General features: G+C 32.2%; 1 protein-coding gene across 1 annotated transcript; it reads right to left on the reverse strand.

Annotated features, from left to right (window-relative positions):
• Positions 1–940: 940 nt before the first annotated feature.
• LOC129912701 (ubiquitin carboxyl-terminal hydrolase CYLD) lies at positions 941–20,172 on the reverse strand. The gene is made up of 11 exons (XM_055991073.1): positions 19,672–20,172; positions 12,873–13,419; positions 11,061–12,339; positions 7,388–7,697; positions 7,150–7,331; positions 6,927–7,081; positions 6,651–6,869; positions 1,963–2,197; positions 1,765–1,906; positions 1,512–1,708; positions 941–1,451 (listed from the first exon to the last, which is right to left on the reverse strand). The coding sequence occupies exons 2-11, from the start codon at positions 13,410–13,412 to the stop codon at positions 1,258–1,260; spliced, it is 3,453 nt and encodes a 1,150-aa protein (XP_055847048.1). The 5' UTR covers positions 13,413–13,419; positions 19,672–20,172; the 3' UTR covers positions 941–1,257.
• Positions 20,173–20,379: the final 207 nt, after the last annotated feature.

Genomic DNA, 20,379 nt, shown 5'->3' on the forward strand with positions numbered 1-20,379 from the left:
AACCTTTTTGAAGTTTTTTTCCTGCAGATCAAAAACGGACTGTCAAATCGAAAAACCGTTAATGTAATAATTGAAGGTAATAAAAAGATCTACAACTTTTACTTCAAGTTAATTTTCAAAAAAGCTCAAATAAATGAGATATGACGAAAATATGGTTTCAAAAAAAAACCACCCTAACTCTTAAACCGAAGGTATAATCGAAAAAAGTAATTTAACATATATTGTAGTAAATTAAATTATCTTCAAGTTTGCAATACATTTTTTTTCTGTAGATTCAAAAATACGTGAGTTATGTGAAAAATTGCAATTTTTATTAAAAAAACAAAATGGCGGCCAAATGACTCTGGATGCGATTGTGCAAAATGTGGTTTTCGACGCGTGTCTTGATACTCTTTCGAGTCCTGAAGTCAAAATATTTTATAAGTTTTTTCCCAGACCCCCATATAATAAAATCTAACTTTCCTGATTCCTATTATGCGTGTCTGGCAAGGTGTTAGGCCCATCCGACGGGTCTGGCAGCTTACAAAAATTAATGTATTAGTTCCCTGAGTATCATATATAAAAATCAGCCTTGAGAAAATAAGAAATCTAACTACGTATTTTTCGTACCTTTAGCACCTGTTAGTGGTAAAATGGCCGTCGGCACAAGATAGCCAGTATCCATTCACTAATAGTATGTCCTAGCACTACGTAATTCCATACATTTTTTTCTTGAGAAAATAAGTAATGTCTGGCGGCCCTGGGATCTTGGACTATAACTAGTTACTTAAATGAAAATCGGATATCGGATTGTGAAACAAGTCCTAAATCACATGAAAAGAGGTATGTTCGAAGAGTAGAAAAAAATCTCCTAGGTTCAGATTTTATTTCTATTTTTGATTTGTTTTTTTTGTTTTTTTTTCATTTAAATAAAAAATAATAAAACTAGTTTCGTAGTTAGTGGTGTATATATATATTGACTTAAATGTAAAATTTTTAAAAGTAGGTAACAATACGACAAAAAATATTGTTTGTATGTTATTATTATTATTAATAAATTAATTATTATGCTTTGCATTCAATTTTGTTATCGTTACTCGTATAATAAATAAGTTTCTACAGCTTAGTTCAACTATATGTGTTCACAATTGGATACTATGTATTCTAAAAATGTTTTTAATATTTCATTATATCATAATTTATTAATGGTGTATGTGTGTGTTTGTTTGCATTGTAAATTAATAATTTATTAGTTAATTTTTGTTTAAATACTTATTCCTAACGATACATCATTACATCTGTACTCTGATACATACACATGTATGCATCACAAAATAAACGTTTGGCATGCTCCGGTAACATTTTGTCATTTGATGATGTTTCATTTACTGCTCGAGCTCCTTCTTCTGATAGCCATTGTGGCAGATCGGGAACAGATATCATTTCGGGGATGTTATATCCATTTTGTTCACCTTTTATATTTAGAATGATTTAAAAGTTTGTCGTTTTAGGATATAAATCAAAATTCATACCTTTTCGATCAGCCATGGAATCGAAGAAACACCATGGTGCATCAAGACCTGAACCAGCTTTAACAAAAGCTACATAATGGGAAGTTTCAATGCACACGACTGCAAATAGTTCCATAAACAATCGTGGAACATTTAAATGTTCAACCATTATTTTGAAATCATGGGGAACCGAGATCTCCTTGGGTGTGTGATTTGCTCTGGAAATACAAAAAAGATTTGAATCGCAACTTTTTTAAGATATAATAAAACTCACCTCTTTGCATGGGAATGAACAGTCTCTAGGCATTTTCTACAAAATGCAGTACTCTCTAAGCCAACGCCACATTGTAAAATACCAAAACATTCTTTACACTCGTACTCGGCCAATTTTCCACAAACAGAACATTGGCGAGGTGCTAAAAAAAGTATTTCAAAATTATAAGCTTGAAATTAAATTCTAATTTACACTTACAGTCTTCAATAATATCAGTAACATCAAGTACTTGCGATGGAAGTATTCTCGGATACATTTTAAAATTTTTACCGAATCTTGGCATTTGTATGATAAGGCATGATGGTACTTCTTTCAATTTAATGTCGGATGAAAGGAAGCTCTGCTCGAATAATTGTTGAACTGAGGGAAATGAAAGACGTTCATCTTTTTCAACAAAAAGTTGATAATAGAAGGCATCTTGGCCGGAACTTAACTGAAATTAGAAAACAAATAAATATTTATTGAAGCAGGTAAAATTTATGACTCATAGTTTAAAAAGTTCATATGGAAATTGTCACTTTCATGGCACAATTAGTATTTGGTTGAGAGATTTCTTTTGACCAGTTTCTAGTCTCATCCTTAAAACGCCTTTTATGTCTCTAAAGAGCCACCTTCGGTTTTTTTAGTTTTGCTGTAACCTGAAGCCTTCGGTAAACTGACTTAATTTCACTCTTGTGTTTAATTAATTTTCAACACATTTTGACATCTCTATTAGTGCTTTCGGATGCTCTGTGTTTAATATTCTGAATAGTTAACGGGTGAACGGTTTTGGACATACAAGCTCGATGCACGGAAAGGAATGTTGATAGTGTTATCAATTCAATTTTCAGTCTTGAACTTCCATTCAATATAAGTTCTACGCTCAAACATTTCAACTATGTAGTTTCTTTGGTTGTTTTTAAAAAAGTGAGTATACGCCCGAGTGTCCATTAAATTAAACTAAATAAATGCACTTAAATATAATAAAAAATAACAAAAGTTTGGCGACAGTTCTACAGGGTATGCTGCACTGCCAAACAATGTTTTAAAAAGAAATTTAAAGCAAAGTTGTTCTAACTACATAGGATTTGCATATGACTTAGGTAGGTAGGTAGAGATGGCGGTCAAGGCAAACCATGTTTGATTGACCCAATTAGCGCAGGATGCGCCGGTTTGATACCAAAACTTATGAAACCTGTGAGTGATAATTGGATTTATTTGAAATACATTTTTTAATTGGTTTTAAAAAAGGGAAAAACAAGTGTTAGGAAGTCCTAAATCCACTTTGTTGCATTTAGGAACGAGATCAAGTCTTTGATCTTTGATTCTGAGATGTTATCTATGACATTAAAGAATTCACTCCCCAGAGAGAGTGCTCTATTCCTAGCAAGGGCGGGACATTGACATAGGAAATGGAAGACCGTTTCTTTTTCTTGCTGGTCCAAGCAGCTGCGACAGTAAGTATTGTGCGGTATACCCAACTTTGCTGCATGTTCCCTTATCGGCCAATGTCCTGTGCACACTGCAACGATTCTGCTGATATCTTTCTGGGTCTAGAGATTAGGTCATATGTTTTGGATTTATTATAGGTGGGCCAGATTTTTCTGGATATGACGCAGCTAGTCAAGTTGTGCCACCTATTGTTAGCTTTTGTTAGGTATTTTAAGAAGATATCGCCCTTCAAGACTCCTATGGGAATGTTAACTATTTCTGCTAGTGACTCATGAAGGGCTGATCCTTGCCTGGCCAGTTCATCCGCCTTTTCATTGCCTTCAAAACCACTGTGACCTGGGATCCAGATGAGAGTGATTGTGAGGCTTCCACTCAGCAATGAGAGTTCCTCTCTGCACTGCTGAACCAATTTGGAGGATGTCGTGACCGAAGCAATTGCTTTTATAGCTGCCTGACTATCTGTTAGTATAGCTATATTTTGGTTTTGATTTGGATATACTCTAAGTAATTTGCAAGCTTCTTTAATTGCCAGCAATTCCGCTTGGAATACACTGGCAAAGTTTGGTAGTCGAAAGGATTTTGAGATATTGAGGGATTCATAGTAGACACCCGAACCGACCCCACAATCCATTTTTGAGCCATCAGTGAAAATGCAGGTGTCGAAGCCTCTCGTCACAATGCCCTCTTCCCAGTCTGATCTCGACGGGAAGCTGACCTTGCAATTCATTACAGTATTCAAAATAGGGGTGGAGTAGTCCGTGGGTGTCAGAAGCATATCCGATGGTATTAAATTTGTTGCGTCACTGTGACCAAAAGATTTTGCCTTCCAACTACCTGTTTCTTTTAGCCTTAAAACGCTACAAGAGACCTGGTATTTAATATGAAGGTCTATGGGTAAGAGGTGCAAGAGAACGTTTAGAGCCTCCGTGGGGCACGACCGGAGGGCTCCAGTCGTCCCTACGCTTGCTGTTCTCTGGATTTTCTTAAGTTTGTTGATGTTATAAGCTTTACTAAGTGCAGGCCACCAAACAAAGGCGCCGTAGGTAAGAATGGGTCGTACAACCGCTGTGTAAGTCCATAGAATCATTTTTGATTTAAGACCCCATTTTTTCCCAAAGGTTTTACTGCAGGCATAGAAAGCAATGCTCGCCTTTCTAACCCGCTCTTCTATATTAAGCTTCCAGCTCAGTTTAGTGTCCAAAATTACACCTAAATATTTGGCGCTAGAGGAAAGTGATAAGATTTGGCCGTTGAGCTGAGGTAGAGGGAAGACAGGGATTTTGGTTTTAGTTGTAAAAAGCATCAGTTCCGTTTTACTTTGATTAACTCCACAGCTTGTAGCCCAGTTGCTAACTTTTCTCAAAGCCGTGTCAGTCATTTCACTGATCACAGGTAAAAACTTTCCTGATACAAGTACAACCAGATCATCCGCATATGTGCATATGACTTAGAACAATCTTTTTTTTCCATCGATGAATTATTATAAGTCACAAATAAAAGTTATTATTATAAGTCAAAAAGTTATTAATGAACGTTTGCCAACTGGGTTTATATGAATTAATCTTTGTGCTGTAATATTGTGATGTAATATTCTAAACCTACAAATATGGAGTATCAATCTCAGAAATGTTCAAAAAAGTTCGAAAATGTATCAGTGTTTTGCACTTCCAGACATTTTTAGCAAAGTTGAGTTGGATTCACGAGCTCAAAATTTTTTTCTAATAGCTACATAATCATAACCTACAAGGTTATTCATGTTTGTTCAGAAAAAAATCTTCCGCCCCTTCTTTACAAATAACAGCTCTTTTCGAAATACCAAATTTTAAATAGAACGTTTGAGATGCAAGGGGTGTTAAATCCACTGCGATCGTTTCCTTTAAATTTATTTTTGTTTTATCAAATCTTTCTTTGAACAGGTCAGAGGCCTATTTCAGAGCTTACTACATTGTTTAAATCGGCTACAAACATTAATTGCGGCGGCCTGTTGGACTTCTCGAAGCACTTTTTTAGAATATTTGCACTATTTAAAAAATAACAAGTATTTCCCGACGTACAATCGGTTGCTGATGTAGTAAATAACAGGGCCCAGAACGAACGTGGGGATCTAAAGTTTGTATGGGCTCATCTCCCTAACGCCAAAGGCTTTAGAGATATTTTGTTTAGAACATGAAAAACCGCAAGCGGTAAAATAGAAATGGTACATTATAATTTTCAATTGATTTTATGCTATAGGGATGATTTTTTCTTAATAAACCATCTTAAATTGCACCTTTTGTTAATTACTTTCAACTACAACCACCCCTCATTTAACTATTGTGTACTTTTCACCATCATATACTCATAAAAGATTATTATTTCTGAATTCTGAATATTAGTTTCTTTTTTTTGCTAAAACGACAATAAAACCAATTTTACTATTGTTACGCTTTAAAACATGGCATTTTACATGATTTAGATGTAAAGGCCTTTTTCGCATTAAAGGAACCGTTTAGACATAAAATAAAATTAAAAGTTAGAGTTTTATTTTCAGTTTACAGAAGATAGGTTTAAAAAACTGCCGACTTCATTATTTACGTTTTATGCCTTTTGTAATCGTTGTGTAGCCTATTCCTCATTGAACTAATTTAACTGCATCAACAACTTGAAACTAGATACTTTTTTTTGAACGGAGAAATTTTTAAAATGTCTACATTATTTTCACTATGAAAAGTACATCATATATCGCTGGCATGTTTGCTTACACATTCTCTGCAAATAGTGAGAGATTAAGAATTGGAATGCTATCAATGTTTAGTAAATCTTTCAGTATCATTAATATTTGTTTAAGAAAAATGAAAACAAACGATTGATGAAGTTGATTTAAAACTGTTGTGTTGTTATTTCCAGTTCCAGAAAAAGTTGTGTTAAACTTATCTGCGAGTTTTTCAAATTATGGACTTTGTTGAAAATGTATTCGTTATTTTTACTAAAAGTTTATATTTCATGAAGAACCGGTGATTTATTTAAAGAATTTTAATAGTTAAGTCGTGAACGCTTGCAATAATGATACTCGTACAAACATATTTAACTAATGGAGGATAGGTGACATGACCGTTGCTTTATGAAAGAGAAATCTGCTATTTGGAATTATAGGGGCTAAAATTACATTTCACCAAATAAATCCATCATCTTTTTTCTAACTCAGAGATAATAAGGTATCTACTTCACACAAGTGCTCAGATTGTGGTGTTCGCCGAGTATACCCCAAAAAGCAGAGGCAAACTTTTCCGGTTTTTAGGCATAGCTTCTTAGTAAGAAGTCGTACGTAGTTTGATATTTCTTTTTGATGAGATTTTCAGGTGTATTTATAGATTTTTTATGTAGTTTTATGAGAAACTATCCCGTCTTTGTCTTTTTGTTCGATTGTAAACAACTATAATATTGTTGTCACCAACATGACCTTCAATACAACTTACCTTAAGAAATGGTTCAGCCCTTAATATCTGCGCCAATAAACTATTTAAAAACTCTTCAGGATCTTTCTCTTCGCTTGTTAATCCGCTTACAGAACTTAATTTATCAAGTAATTGCCTTAATTTCATAACACGATCTGCTCGAACAAACATATTCTTTCTCAAAGGATTTACAATCTCTTCTCGAAGGACTTTTTGTACTTCTTCATAATGTGATATGTCCTAAAAGCAAAAATGTAATCGTTATTTTGAATTTATACAATCGGTTTGTAATCATACTTCTGGTTCCGGTGGTCTAAACAATAATGAATCAAATACACTTGTAAATGTAAACATCGAAAATAGTGTTGCATCCAAGTAACAAGAATTATGATGTCCTTGAATTCCTTTAAATTTGCCACACATCTCTTCTAGTTCATCCAAATTGTATATTTCTTATGGAAGAAAGACATTATTATTAGATTAAAGTTGTTGGTTAAGAATGGAAAATATGTCAACTTACTCAATGGTGAAACTGCTCCTGGCACAGATGGACATTCCACTTGGCCAAACATTTTCGAGTCTAATGTCTTTGCAGCTGATTTGGCAGCTCCTTGTGGTGTGTCAATTTCTACAAACCGTCTATCTTTTGCTACTTGATTTGGCAGCAAGAACAATGCTCGTCCTTCTTGGCATTTGAAGAGTCTAAAATAAAAGTTGGATTTGAAAAATTAGTTTTTGTAGGAAATTTAATCTGTTACCTGGCTCCATTATAAACACCATCGGTTAGTGGCAATCGCTTGTCTTCCTGTTCATCCTCTAACTCAACTCCTACCATAACAGTCTTTGTACTCGGTGGACATCCAATCCATCTTATTACTCCGTACAGATCTTCACTTGTTTCGGTTGATACCTCAACCATTGATCCAACTCCCAAATTGGTCCCAGGGACATCGTGCATTGGCGAAGCTTGAATAAATTCCTCTTCAGGTGAGGCAAGAGCAATGCTTTGCGGTACCGCTGGAAGTGTGTTGACATTATCGTACAGTGGTTCGATTGTATTTCTCAACTCTGGAAATAAAAAAAAATGTTTTCTTTTAAGTTTTTATGAAAAATAAGATCATTTTTTAAGCAAAAAAGAATATAAACAACCTCCATATCCACCATCGGAAGAATTTTCATCATCGTCGTTAAATGAAAATAGCTCAAGAACCGTAAGCGGAATATCATTTGTGTATTGGTGAAACCATTCGGTGGATGTTTCCATTGTTTTATTGCTCAAAATGTTCGCCTTATTATAATAATTTAAGAAAACTAATACAGAAATGATGCCATAAAGGCAGACACAATTGCCAATAAATGATTTAATGTGCGACCGAATTGGTCTCGGAATTATCTTTTCTGTATCTTTTCTTGTTCTCAAAAAAAAAGCTCAAATATCTTCCGAGCAATTGTTCGGTAGCGGCTGACTTGAACAATCAATAATTACCAACTAGCTAAGTAATCGCGAAAATGTATTTTTCCCTTTTTTTTCCCACCCATAATGTGTCAACTTTTCGTGTAGAACTTTTGTCTATTTTCAGAGTTTATGTTATGGGGAGAGTGTTGTACCAAAAATAGATCGACGACGCGCAAGTAAAAACTCTCACTTGTTGTCGAAAACGCTCGTTGGCACATCTGCTTACACATTTCCTGCAAAATGTGAGAGAGAATTTTTGAAAAGCAGACAATAGGCTGAGAGAGCGAAAGTAAATTTTTTTGAATGGCAGAATAGGCTGTAAAATGTCATGGGTCAGTATCGGTAAAGGTGTTATGGATATGATATTGTTTCTGTATTTATTCAATACGGTGTAGCAAGAGTTGGAATGACATCAATGTTTGGAAAATCTTTTGGTGTTATGAGTATAGAGAAAATATTTTCTCAAAAAATGAAAATAAATAAATAAACAAATCCACAATCCGAATTGATAAAGTGGTTATTGAAAATGTTCCAGTTCCAGGAAAAGTTCTATAAAGCTTATTTTAAAGCATTTTAAGCAAGAGAAAATTTTTCAATTTTTGTTTCAGTATTTTTCTTAATTTTAAGAAAAGGTAAAACAAAATTTAGAAAGCCGATGATTCACTGAAAGCTGATATTAAAATAATGACATTTTTTATTCACACAATTTTTTTTTTTTAATTGTACATAGTTGCTTGATAATTTTTTTTTTTAAGTATCAACAATTCAAGCTATTTTTTAGAGCTTTCGAAAACGCTCGCTAGCATGTTAGCTTACACACTTTTTTCTGGAAATAGTAAGAGAGTAAGAAGTGAAATGCTATCAATGTTTAATAAATCTTTCAGCATCATTAATATTTGTTTTAAGAAAACAAATACGAACGATTGATGAAGTTGATTTAAAACTGTTGTGTTGTTATTTCCAGTTCCAGGAAAAGTTCTGTAACACGAGTTCTTCAAATTATGGATTTTGTTTAAAGTTAATTCTTTATTTTCAACAAAAAATTTAATTTCATGTAGAGTAGCCGGTGAATCATTTAAAGAATTTTCATAGTTTAGTCATGAACACTTACGGCAAGCGTTAATATTTAACTAATAATTCGAAAGTTTTGTTGTTTGCATATATGTATGTAAAAATAATATTCTTTTTAACTAATTAATAGTTGTTTTTATTTCACCACATGTAATTTAAAACACATAGTTGCAGTTAATGGGTGATATGACTATGATGTTACATTTTACCAAGTAAAACAATCTTCTTCTTTTTAATTCGACACCATTATGATCGTCACCATTATGATTCTGCCCTTTTGATGGGTTTTTAAAGAGGAGAATTACTATTGTGTAGTATCTTACTAAAAAATAGTACAGGAATAAAAAAAATGTAAACGCAATTGCAGTTTTAAAGGACTCCATACTTTAAGGAAGCAATACTTAAAATTGAAACTTCTTCACCAAAAATCTCTAATCTATTTTGGCTTTCAGCCGATTTCAACGTATTCAAATTCTAGTTCTTAAAAATTTAATTTATAACTTAAAAGTTGATGAAAACATTGTTGAGTTTGGAAAATTTCAATACAGCGTTTTTTTTTAACTTGTAATTTAAGATGATGAAGAAAAATTTAGTTGCTATATGTACTAGAAAAATTCTGCTTAAAACGAAAACAGCCAAAAAACACATTTCTTTGATCGATTTTTTAATAAATGTCAGCATTGAGGTTTTGCGACTGGTAACTAATTATACTGGTCAAAACTAAGTAATTTTATTAAACAAAATAGTTAAGAATTTTGAGATAGCCAAAGGTAGCTAGTTTTACATTTCAGTTAGACTCACTTCTATTAAGATTAGGATGTCATCAGAAATAGGACTCATTTACTAGACCTATGACTGACAAACTGTTTGCAAATCATGTGCTAAAATTATTATTTTTTACTAAGAAAAAGAGTAAAATTCAAATCTGCTTATTTGAGTTTATTTGTTAAGCTCGTTGAGGAATGGATACCTGAGTGTTATCAGCTTCATTTATAGACAATAGTTCTTTAAGATTTCCACTTATGAGTATAATCGTTTCTTAAAATTTTATGTAAGCCAGAAGACGATTATATTATAACTATATTTGCTGACGTTCGCATGTTATGTTCTCCACATTGTGCGTGTACCGCAAGAGATCTCTGAGATTTTTTAATAATCGTTTTAGCACAATCGTTTTCAGGATGATAATCTAGTTACGGAAAAAAAAAACGATATCGTTTGCAACTATAGTGGTTATTGAAGTTACGAAAATCAAACAATCGTCGAAACGATATCGATAATCGAGTTACGGAATGGCCCCTTAGCTCTGAGCTACATTTACTATAATTGTCTGAGATAAAATAACGTTTGGATTTAGTTCTCACTGAGAATTTTTGTTGATGGGACGTCTCTATTCAAACACTGTCAATACATTCAAAAGCTGCCTGGCAAATTATAAATTAAATAATCAACAAATATTTCGCAAAGTAAAACAAACACTCTTAAATAAAAACACACGTGAAGTGGATATGGACAGCTATTTTTTACACATTTTCACAAAATAAATTATCGATACTAATCGCCCGAGATAAATATATTATTTTTGTTAACATCTTGATAGAGAAAGAAGATAAAACACTTCAGATCAAAGTTTAAAAAATTGAAAAATAAATAAATCTTCTTCTATTTTTATAAACAAGAGCATACAAAAGAGTCATTCGATTGCGTTTGATTATATGCGTTACATGAATCATTTTATTTCTTTGATTAGGCTTATCTCATCTAGAAAACAATTTCTACATAATTTGTAACAATTCCAGTATTGTTTACTTCATTTCGATATGAAATGACTCACAGTTATTGAATAATTTTGATATGAGAAGAAATTTTAAATTTAATTAAAAAGATATTAAAAAATTACTCACTCTTTTCCTTTTTCATTCCATCACCCGTTCCACTTCCTATTCCTGTGGATGTTGAAGTTCCCGAAATTGTTGCCAAATCTGAATGCGCCCAATGTGGATCCCGATTCTTACGATCCAAACTTTTCGTCCCAACCAAATGCGATATTGGATTGGCTGACTTACTCCTACTATCTATTTTCTGATTCATGCTACTCACACTACTATTGCTACTACTGCTGACATAAACAACACTGCCACCAGCAGCAGCATTCGCAGTTGTTGTCGTATTGGCCCCACCATTACTCATATTCGTCAATTTGTTATTTTGATCTGCTAGTGCTGTTGTATTCAATACCATAGCAGCGTCACCAGCATTATTTGGCCAATTGCCACCTAACAAATCGGCCAAATCAACTTCTTTTGTTTGCCTTGGGTTATCTACAACGATAACATTTGCCTCATTCTTTGTAGACTCTTTAATATCTGCCTTATCAATTACAATGATATCACGATCTTCTAGACTCATAATGGTTACCGGCTTAACAGGTACTTCAATACTTGTTGTTACAGTTTTCTTCTTCACAGTTGTTGTTGCTGCTCCACCTGGATTATTGGCAACAGGTTGAGCAGGTTTGCTGGATTTCAAAATACCCGGTGGAATGTTTTGTTGTTGTTGTTCGTACAGCTGTCGCTGTTCTAAATTTCGTTCGTAGTTTTCAACATATTTGTTGTAATCTTCATTATCCAATGGAACTAAATCTTCGTCACTTTGATTAGATTTATCTTTTTGATCTTGTTGTTGTGGTTGGGATTGCTGCTGAGTTTGTGGTACAGGAAGTGAGATCGTGGTTTCTTCTTTGGTAAAAGTATGTGTTATTGTTGTGGGCTTATTATCCTTTCGTGGATGTTTTGGATTTTGTGCTGTTGCTAGACTACGTCCTCCTCGATCCATTGCAGTGTCAACTTCTTCACAACCACTGCTACTGGCGTAATCATCGGCTGCACTTGGACTAGGCACGTAAAATTGTGTCTCTGATTGCGGGAAGAGTAGAGAATCCTTTTTGGTGGGTGATTTCTTATAGCTTTTTCGAGATGTCGATTGACGTGCTGTTAGGCCAATAGCTGAACGGGCTTTATCTATTGTCCCACAAAGTAATTCTCGAGGGAAGGATTTTTTCTTAATATCAATAGGTTCAATCCAGTCGGCTGAAACGATTAAAGCTAATCGCGGATCACATTGCATATAATTGATGACATAGGGGATTTCCAATTCCTGTGGAGAATTGACATTCTCTGAACTCTGTTGAAGTGGAGAGATAATTAATAAAAAAAAAAGATAGAAACAATTTGATATACAGAATGAATCTATTTTAGCATGGTAAATCAGTCTCGCAGAGTTTATGGGTTCATCCAGCTTAAGAGTAAAGCTTTTACTGAAGTAGTTTTCCCAAAAACTTGAGACTGATTTTTGAATTGATGTAATGTAAACCCTAACTAATTGCAGACGACAAAATGAGATAGTGTATTAGCTGTGAGTATGGTGCCAATGAATGTTCTTTTTTTAACATCTAGATCTGGATAGCAAACATATATATTTATAAAGTCCTTCTTTTCTTTTGAAAGCAACCATTAAACTAAAAATTTATTTTTTTTTTAAATGATGCCGAAAGGAAAATTAAAAATTTTATGAAATTAAAGAAACAAAACCAAAACACCACATAGTGCAAAGAAAGTGATAAATAATAAAAATAAAAATTATAAATAATAAATAAAACAAAGACATAAACAAACAAAAAAATTAGCGCAATTTTTGAATGCTGTTTTTTAGTTTACCCTAATTTGCAGCCCAAAATAGTAGCCTGGGCCCATCTCCTGCACAAGGCCAATATATCGAACAATGCATTCGTAGCGCATCGCATTTCCAAATAGTGCTCCATTCACAGCCACCAATTCGCCTTCTCGCAAATACAGAATATGCTTACATTGTTCTGTACTAAGAAAGAATTGCAGGCGACGTGTTGGATCTGATATGGCTATGCCAAATGGCCAAATATCCTGATGGATACGCTTCAAATGTGATGTCGGACACTCGTATAGATTCTCACTAATTGGATTGTGATTAAAATAGTCGAGAATCTGTACGGATGTTGTTTTGCTGTTGCTATTACTGTTGCTTTGGCTACTACTGTTGTTGTTTAAAGTGTTGTTGTTTGTGCTGCCGCTTCCGCCAGTGGTTGTGTCATAGACTTTAACAAGTGTTCCAGGTTCGATAGGGATTTTTTCGTTTTCTTTTTCATCTTGAAGGGCGCAGAGATCAAGACGTAGGTCCGTGCGTTTGGTTAAAACTGCATATTTTGTGTTAAAAACTTCCATTTCTTTTCTAGTTTTTTTGTGGGTGTTTTTTCGTTTTTTTTTTTTTTTTTATTTGTATAGAAAAATGATAGAAAAAGGAAATAAAGAAATAGAAGAATAATAAAATAACCAAAGAAATAGAAATAAATTATGTTTAGTTTGGAGTTCATAAAACACTTCTTACAAAAATAATTGATATTAAGCTTAAAGAAGAAATTAACTAAACGCTCTGGAAGAGCAGTTTTCAAACTCTATGTCCTGGTTTTCAAAAATATGTATTTAAAAAAATACATATTTTACTTCTCTATAAAAACAAACACTAGAAATTTTATTTAAATCGATATGGGAAGAGAAATAAATAAAAATAGTTTTTATTGTAGGCTTTAAGAAATAAATTTAATTCAAGGTGAACGGAGTGTATAATTTCTAATTTCGGACGGATTTTGATTATTTTTGCTAGGTTATACTTTCGAAAAACCCCTGTTTTGAACCAGCTCTGCAATTCCGTGTCTGTTTAAGTTCAAATTGCAATGATGTATCTAAATAAATGAACTTTTACTTCAAGTCAACTTTGTATTTCATTGCCCCACCAAACAATCGGGGGAAATACACTCCTGCTCCTGCAATTTTCGAATAATTTTTTCCAAAACAAGAAAAAATATTTTTAGTAGTAACCTTTTCGATCCTAAGAGGAAGATCATTTCTCAAATCTGGAAGTTATGATTTCTGGTACAATTTTTTATGTTAATAGCCTAAGTTTTCAGACCCGAGTGTCGCAACTTGTCAAAAATGACCGAATTTTTTAGTCTTTGTTCATTTTATCTTTTATAGCTGTTATTGTTTTGATATTGAATCTAGTGAAACTGCATTTTTGACATCGAGAGAAAGTTCGATCCACCTCATTGAATCAAAGATGCACAAAAGTGCATTTCATTAAATAACTCGGTAGGTATCTACCAGTACATTTTACAAAAAAAAATAAAATAAATAAAAAAGTCAAAGCTGTTGGAGCATAAAATAGAAAATTTGAAATCAAAATTACGTTGGGAAATAATTAAATTTGGAGTTAGCGTTTCTGGCTTAACGGAATTACCATGCCAAAAGTTCAAGTCAAGCCAAAAAATATAAGCGATAAAAAGTTCGCTATTTGAAATAAAATTATGCAAAATATAGCTCTCCTGTAGAAATTCTATGCCTACAACCTAAAATTGGATGATTTTTTGGGAAGAATTTCCCACAAATACATTCCACATTTTGTTTTAAATAAAGCTTTAAAATGTTTTTGACTGAAGTAGTTTTGGTTTTTTTGTTTTATTTCTTGAAACCGACAAAACATTTTTGCATCCGGTTCTCCGGTTTTTTTGCAATTTCTTTTTCTTTTTAATTTTAAAATTGAAAATGGATTTTTCAAAAACTTATAACAGCTTTATCTAAAAATAATATTTAAAAACTTTATCGGCTTTACAAAAAAGTTTTGTAAATGTTTGTAGTTCTTTAATATTTTTACTTGCTCAATAGGGCAAGTATTGGTTTCGTGTCGAAAAAAAAATTTGAGGTTTTAATCAAAACCAACATTACGATGATGGAGAATTCCAAAAAAGTGGGTCTCGCAATTCCGTCCGTGCGTCTGTGCGTCTGTGCGTCTGTGCGTCTGTACGTCCATCTGTACACATTTCCACAGCTTAAACGGGTGGACGGATTTTCTTCAAATTTGGTACAGATGATTTTTATGGAATTCTGAAAGTTGGTTTTTTTTGTTTTTTTTTATCTCTCTTAGAAAGTGTACCTCCCATACAAATTTCTCAATTCAAACCAAATAACTCAAAAACGGCTCTAACGATTTTGATTAAAATTTTTGTGTTTAGTATTTACCATAAGAGCCAACTTTTGAAATAAAAAAAATATTTTTTGTACCGTTATTAACGGTACCTGCCATAGAACGGTTTTTTTGGTTTTTGAATATCTCGTACAAGATTAACCCGATTTCAACGAATTTTTATACAAAAGCGTTTAAGTAAAAGTAATATTAAAATTTTAGAAAATTTTCAAAAAAATAATTTTTGGATTTTTAAAAAATGTTTCAAAATTTTTTTTGAAAAATCAATTTTTTGAAAACGAGTTAGTGAAAAATTTTGAAATTTCGTTTTTATGCGTAAATCAATTATTTCTTAAAAATGGCATACCAACTTTTTTTTTGAAAAATGTTAGAAATTTTTTATATATAAAAAATTATTTTTTTAAAAAACGGCTCTAACGTTTTTCGAAATTTTTTTTCTAAAAATACCTTTTTATACAAGTAATAAAATGGCATACTTGGTTTTTTGAAAAACATCATTTAAAACGGTGTTTAATTAATTATAAAAACAGATTTTATTTTTTTACACTTCTTATGAAATTTCTTGAAAATATCAAATAATAAAATTTTCCTAATTTTCTGGAATAAAAAGCTTTAACATAAGAGTTACTTTAGTATAAGAGCAAGTACGTGCGACCCCAGTCGTGCATTTTATTTTTTTTGCAATGTAATCGGAGGGAAATAAACCCCGCTCCCATACAATTTTTTTCTTGTCTAAGCCCAACTACTAAAAAAAATTTTTATATTTTTCGTCATCTGTCAAGTAAATTGTCTTCCAATGAATCAACCAATTTTTTGTTCTCTAAAGTTTATCAACCGCGTAAACAGACAATAATTGGAAGACAAAAAATTATCGGTAATTTGCAACCGATTTTCTACCAATGATTTGTCTAAATAAACAATTTTCACTTGTTAGAAAATTGGATGTTCATTGGTTGCTATTGGAAGATTTTTGACTGTTCGGCCAATATTAGAAGAATTTCCAGTCGTGTATACTAACATTTATGTAGCATGACAGTGTTAGCGCCAAAAATGCAATTTGGAGTTTTAAATGCAAAAATGACCAACACATGTAGACTTACCTATAAACAAAATAACAGTTTATTTTGGGAGACGAATTTATACTTAATTAGCCTACTATTTTCATTTTTTGAGTGTAAGAACAAAATAAATCTAGTCCTCGTACTGTTATTACATTCTATCGATGCGATTTCCATTTCATTCAACGTCGACATTAATTATTGTTTGATGCTCAAAGGTTTAAGATTTTTGTTAGCTTTTAGTTATAATCTAAGAATAATATAATAAACGGTGGTCTAGTTCAAAATTTTTTTGATTGGACTGTTCTAACACTCAACGACTTAATTTATCCTGAATACAATATCAAAACCCCTTTCTTTATCCATATACTTTATACAAAAAACTATCAAATTTAGGCCAATACTATAGTTACAAGAGTTGTATTATAAAAGGTATATTCTTGCGAGAGTTTTGTGTAGAATCGTAAGTCCTTTTATTGTAATAAAATGTAAACTTTAAATTAATGCAACTGGCAACTCTATTATGTAACACATTTGTTCTTTAGTTATCAATATTTTACATTTTTGAATTCTCAATTATCATTATCATTGAATAAAATTTCTTTCTCTTTTCCAACTTTCATCCAAGTAAGAACACGCGTTTTATTTCTTTTGCTCCGAAAATGGCTTTTTCTAAACCTTTTAATATAGTTATGGTGACCATATTTCTAGGAGCGAAACCCGTGACAGATAAAAAAATCGTTGGATCATTTTGAAAACATTGATAAAATGATTTTTCATAATTTATGGGAACATTTTTGTTGTGTTATAAAAGTCGTTTACGAGGAATTTAGATATCAAGAATACTTCTAAAAAAATATTTTTTATCAAAATTTTGTAATATTTAACATTATTCGAAATAACTTTTTCTGGTGTACTTTTTCAACCTGACAAACACACGCTGGAACTAAATAATTGACGAAAAGAATTTTACCAATGGCGCAAAATTTTAAACGATAAAGCAGAGATCAGAAATAAATCTCAACCTTTTGAAAGGTTCCTTAATAACTCTTATTTGTCGCCATTTTCAATAAAGGTCATAAAATTACCTTTATTTTTAAAAAAGAAAAATTTCGGTCAAGGTCTGAGAGAAACCTTTATTTATCGCTGAGAGAAGAAATTAAGGTCCATTTTCTTCACTCGGAGTTGAACATAACTTGAGAATTTTTAATATAAAAATTCTCAAGTTATGTTCAACTCCGAGTGAAGAAAATGGACCTAAATCTCATCTGCAAATGTATCAATTCCTAGAGACATGGGAGTGGTGCCATATGAATGGTTATATTCTCAGCTACCCGATAGTAATATAATCTTGTTTTGGATTTTTTTTTTTCAAAATTCCGAGAAAATCGCGTTTGAAAGATGGGGTAAAATTTTTTTCGAAAAATCCCCGAATCTTTTAACGCTCCTGGAAGCTAAACCGCTTGAGAGCAATTTTTGGAAGTGATGCTAAATGATAGCTTGTGTCATGGGCCTACGCTTTGCACACTGTCAGATTTTTAAAAAATCATCTTCCATGTTAAACCGCCACATCATGCCTATTTTCTCAGAATCGGGCTTAACTTTTTTTTACCTTTAAGTTCTCCCGGTTTGAGAACGCGTGCACCTACAGGGATGGGAGTTGTACCCAAATGTAGGTTAGAGTCCCCGCTACCTTTTTTTTTCAAAATTCCGAGATATAGCCGTTTGAAGTTGGGCGGGCGAAAACGCTTCTGGAAGCTGAACACTTTGACCTAGATATTAGAACATCGGTCTCCTGAAATATTAGAAATTGCATTGGTTTTGTGCTTGTCGTCCCAGCGACTCAAATCACAGTGGAAAACACATTTTCGTCTTTCGATTTTACTTTAAACGAAAAGAGATATAATCTTGGGTCTAAAAAACTTTGAGAGTCTATTAAGTTCATACATTCTTTAATACATAAACTTAGAAAATACATCCTTTTCATATTTATTTTTGCATTATAAAGACATTCTTGTAGTATTCGACATTTTCCATCGAATTGACCATTTTTTATTTATTTTCAGCGAAAACGGTTTAAGGTTGACCTTTTCCATTTATTTTTTTGTAAAAATCTCAACCCTTGAGAGATATTTAAAAAAATAAAAAATAAATCTCAACCGATAACCTTTATTTTTGATTTTTAAAAATAAATCTCAAACCTTAACCGAAACTATTTAAAGTAATGTGGTAACTCTCAGAGAGAAACCGATTGAAAATAAAGGTTGACTGTTATTTCTGGTTTTTGCGATAAAGTAAATTGCTAAAGCCATTTTAGTAAGTTACTAAGCCAAAAAGCATACAGATTTAACTTAGTAACTTACTAAATAGCTTTAGCAATTTACTAAATCTTTTAAAATTTTGCGCTAATGCTTTTATTCGAAAAATTAGAAAAAAAAAATTTTCCAACCACTGTTTTTTAGTTGTCCGTACTAATTTAAAATTTTGAATACAAAAATCAGAGAATGTGGAAATAAGAGATTAATTACAAAATACGGGACACTTATACGTCCCGGGTTTCTTAAATAAAAACCCAGGACAAGCTATAGAAATACGGGACAGTCCCGGGTAAACCGGGACGGATTGTCACCGTCTATAGACTACCATTGCCTTTAAAATTCACCGGAAGTGCTTTAAATTGTATCGATTACCTAAGCCCTGAGTTTTTAATCAGTAAGACGATCAAAAGAATAATGCCAATATAAAAAACGTTTATTCATAGGAATAGTTTTAACTGAGGTTTATCTGCCTTTTGGAAAATTGGCTTTCAAGTTCTTAATATATTTCATTTCCGTTTTTTTATACATACAACATACCTGGGGTCGAATTACGGCATACGTTCGTTATCGTATGGTTGCTATGTGTCCCTATCTTTTTCTACTAATTAAATAGAGACACAAATATTAAAAACGTTAGCGAATGATCGTAATCGTATGCTGTAATTTGACCCCGTTTTCATACTAAAATATTGGCAGAGAAACAACTCGAATATAAAAAAAATTGTTGTCCCTTAATTTTTTGTGAGAAGTGTATCATAAACAATCGATCGACGAACAACAACAACGCAACCATATTATAAACCCCGTAGACGACTAACAAGAAAAAAAAACATATTTTCATGGTTTTTAGGTAAAGAAAAAAAAAAAGAAGTAGAAAATTTCCAACTTGAACTTATAATCGATAAGAAAACTAACAAAAAAAAAAAAAAACTCGAAACTTAACAAAAAAAAAAATTCGTCTGGAAATTCCTGTTTTTGTTTTCAATTTTGTTTTATCTTTATTTTTCTGTAGAGGGAATCGCAAAAAATGCATGCAAGTTGTGTTTTTTTTTTTCTTTTTAACTTACAGATGGAGGAAAATCAACCAAGTTAGGTATTTTTCCTGTTTGAATTATAATTTTTTTATTCAATTAATTTAAACTTTCTCTCTATCAATGTTATGCAGTTATAAAAAATGTATAGAGAAAAATTTAAGTTTGTTGTGTTGTTCTTTTTTTCACGGTTGTTTTGTTTTTTTATTAGCTAATTTTTTTTTTTTCTATTGTTGCTTATTAAAGGTCTTTCGTTTGTGTGTTTCTCAAAATTTCAATTTTGTGGTTGCAAAATGCGAGAAATTATTCATGTTTTTTTCGGTTGTTAACCGAATTTATTATATTCACGAGGTGTTTTTAAATCAATCAAACTGAATGAGTCACACGCACTTGAACTTTGTTTTTGTTATTGTTAATTGTTAAATAATAACTTTTTTTCGTGGATGTATTTTTTTTTATATGCACTAAAGTTTTTATTGAAAAAAACACCACCACCTTATAACCAACACGCAGAACAGTACGAAGGAAACAATACAAAAAACACACCAAATGTTTTCGTTTTGCATCAATTATTTAATTTTTTTTGTAGATTTTACTTTTGTGTGACATTCTGTTGTGTCAATGTTGTTTGTTGCAGCAATGCCAGATGTAAATAATTTATTGTTTTAAGTTCAGGCCACAATTGTTAAAAGGTTGCATAGCTTTTTTAAAGCAATGTGGATCCGCTTACCCAGCCCCATTACT

The sequence above is a fragment of the Episyrphus balteatus genome, chromosome 1 (assembly GCF_945859705.1).
Source record: "Episyrphus balteatus chromosome 1, idEpiBalt1.1, whole genome shotgun sequence".
NCBI lineage: Eukaryota > Metazoa > Arthropoda > Insecta > Diptera > Syrphidae > Episyrphus > Episyrphus balteatus.

Excerpts from the sequence above, each read along its gene's own strand:
- LOC129912701 (XM_055991073.1), bottom strand. The coding sequence starts at position 13,412 with ATGGAAGTTTTTAACACAAAATATGCAGTTTTAACCAAACGCACGGAC. Across the intron at positions 6,870-6,926 it reads TTAGACCACCGGAACCAGAA|GACATATCACATTATGAAGA; the intron begins GTATGATTACAA and ends TTTTGCTTTTAG. Across the intron at positions 1,709-1,764 it reads GTTCATTCCCATGCAAAGAG|AGCAAATCACACACCCAAGG; the intron begins GTGAGTTTTATT and ends TTGTATTTCCAG.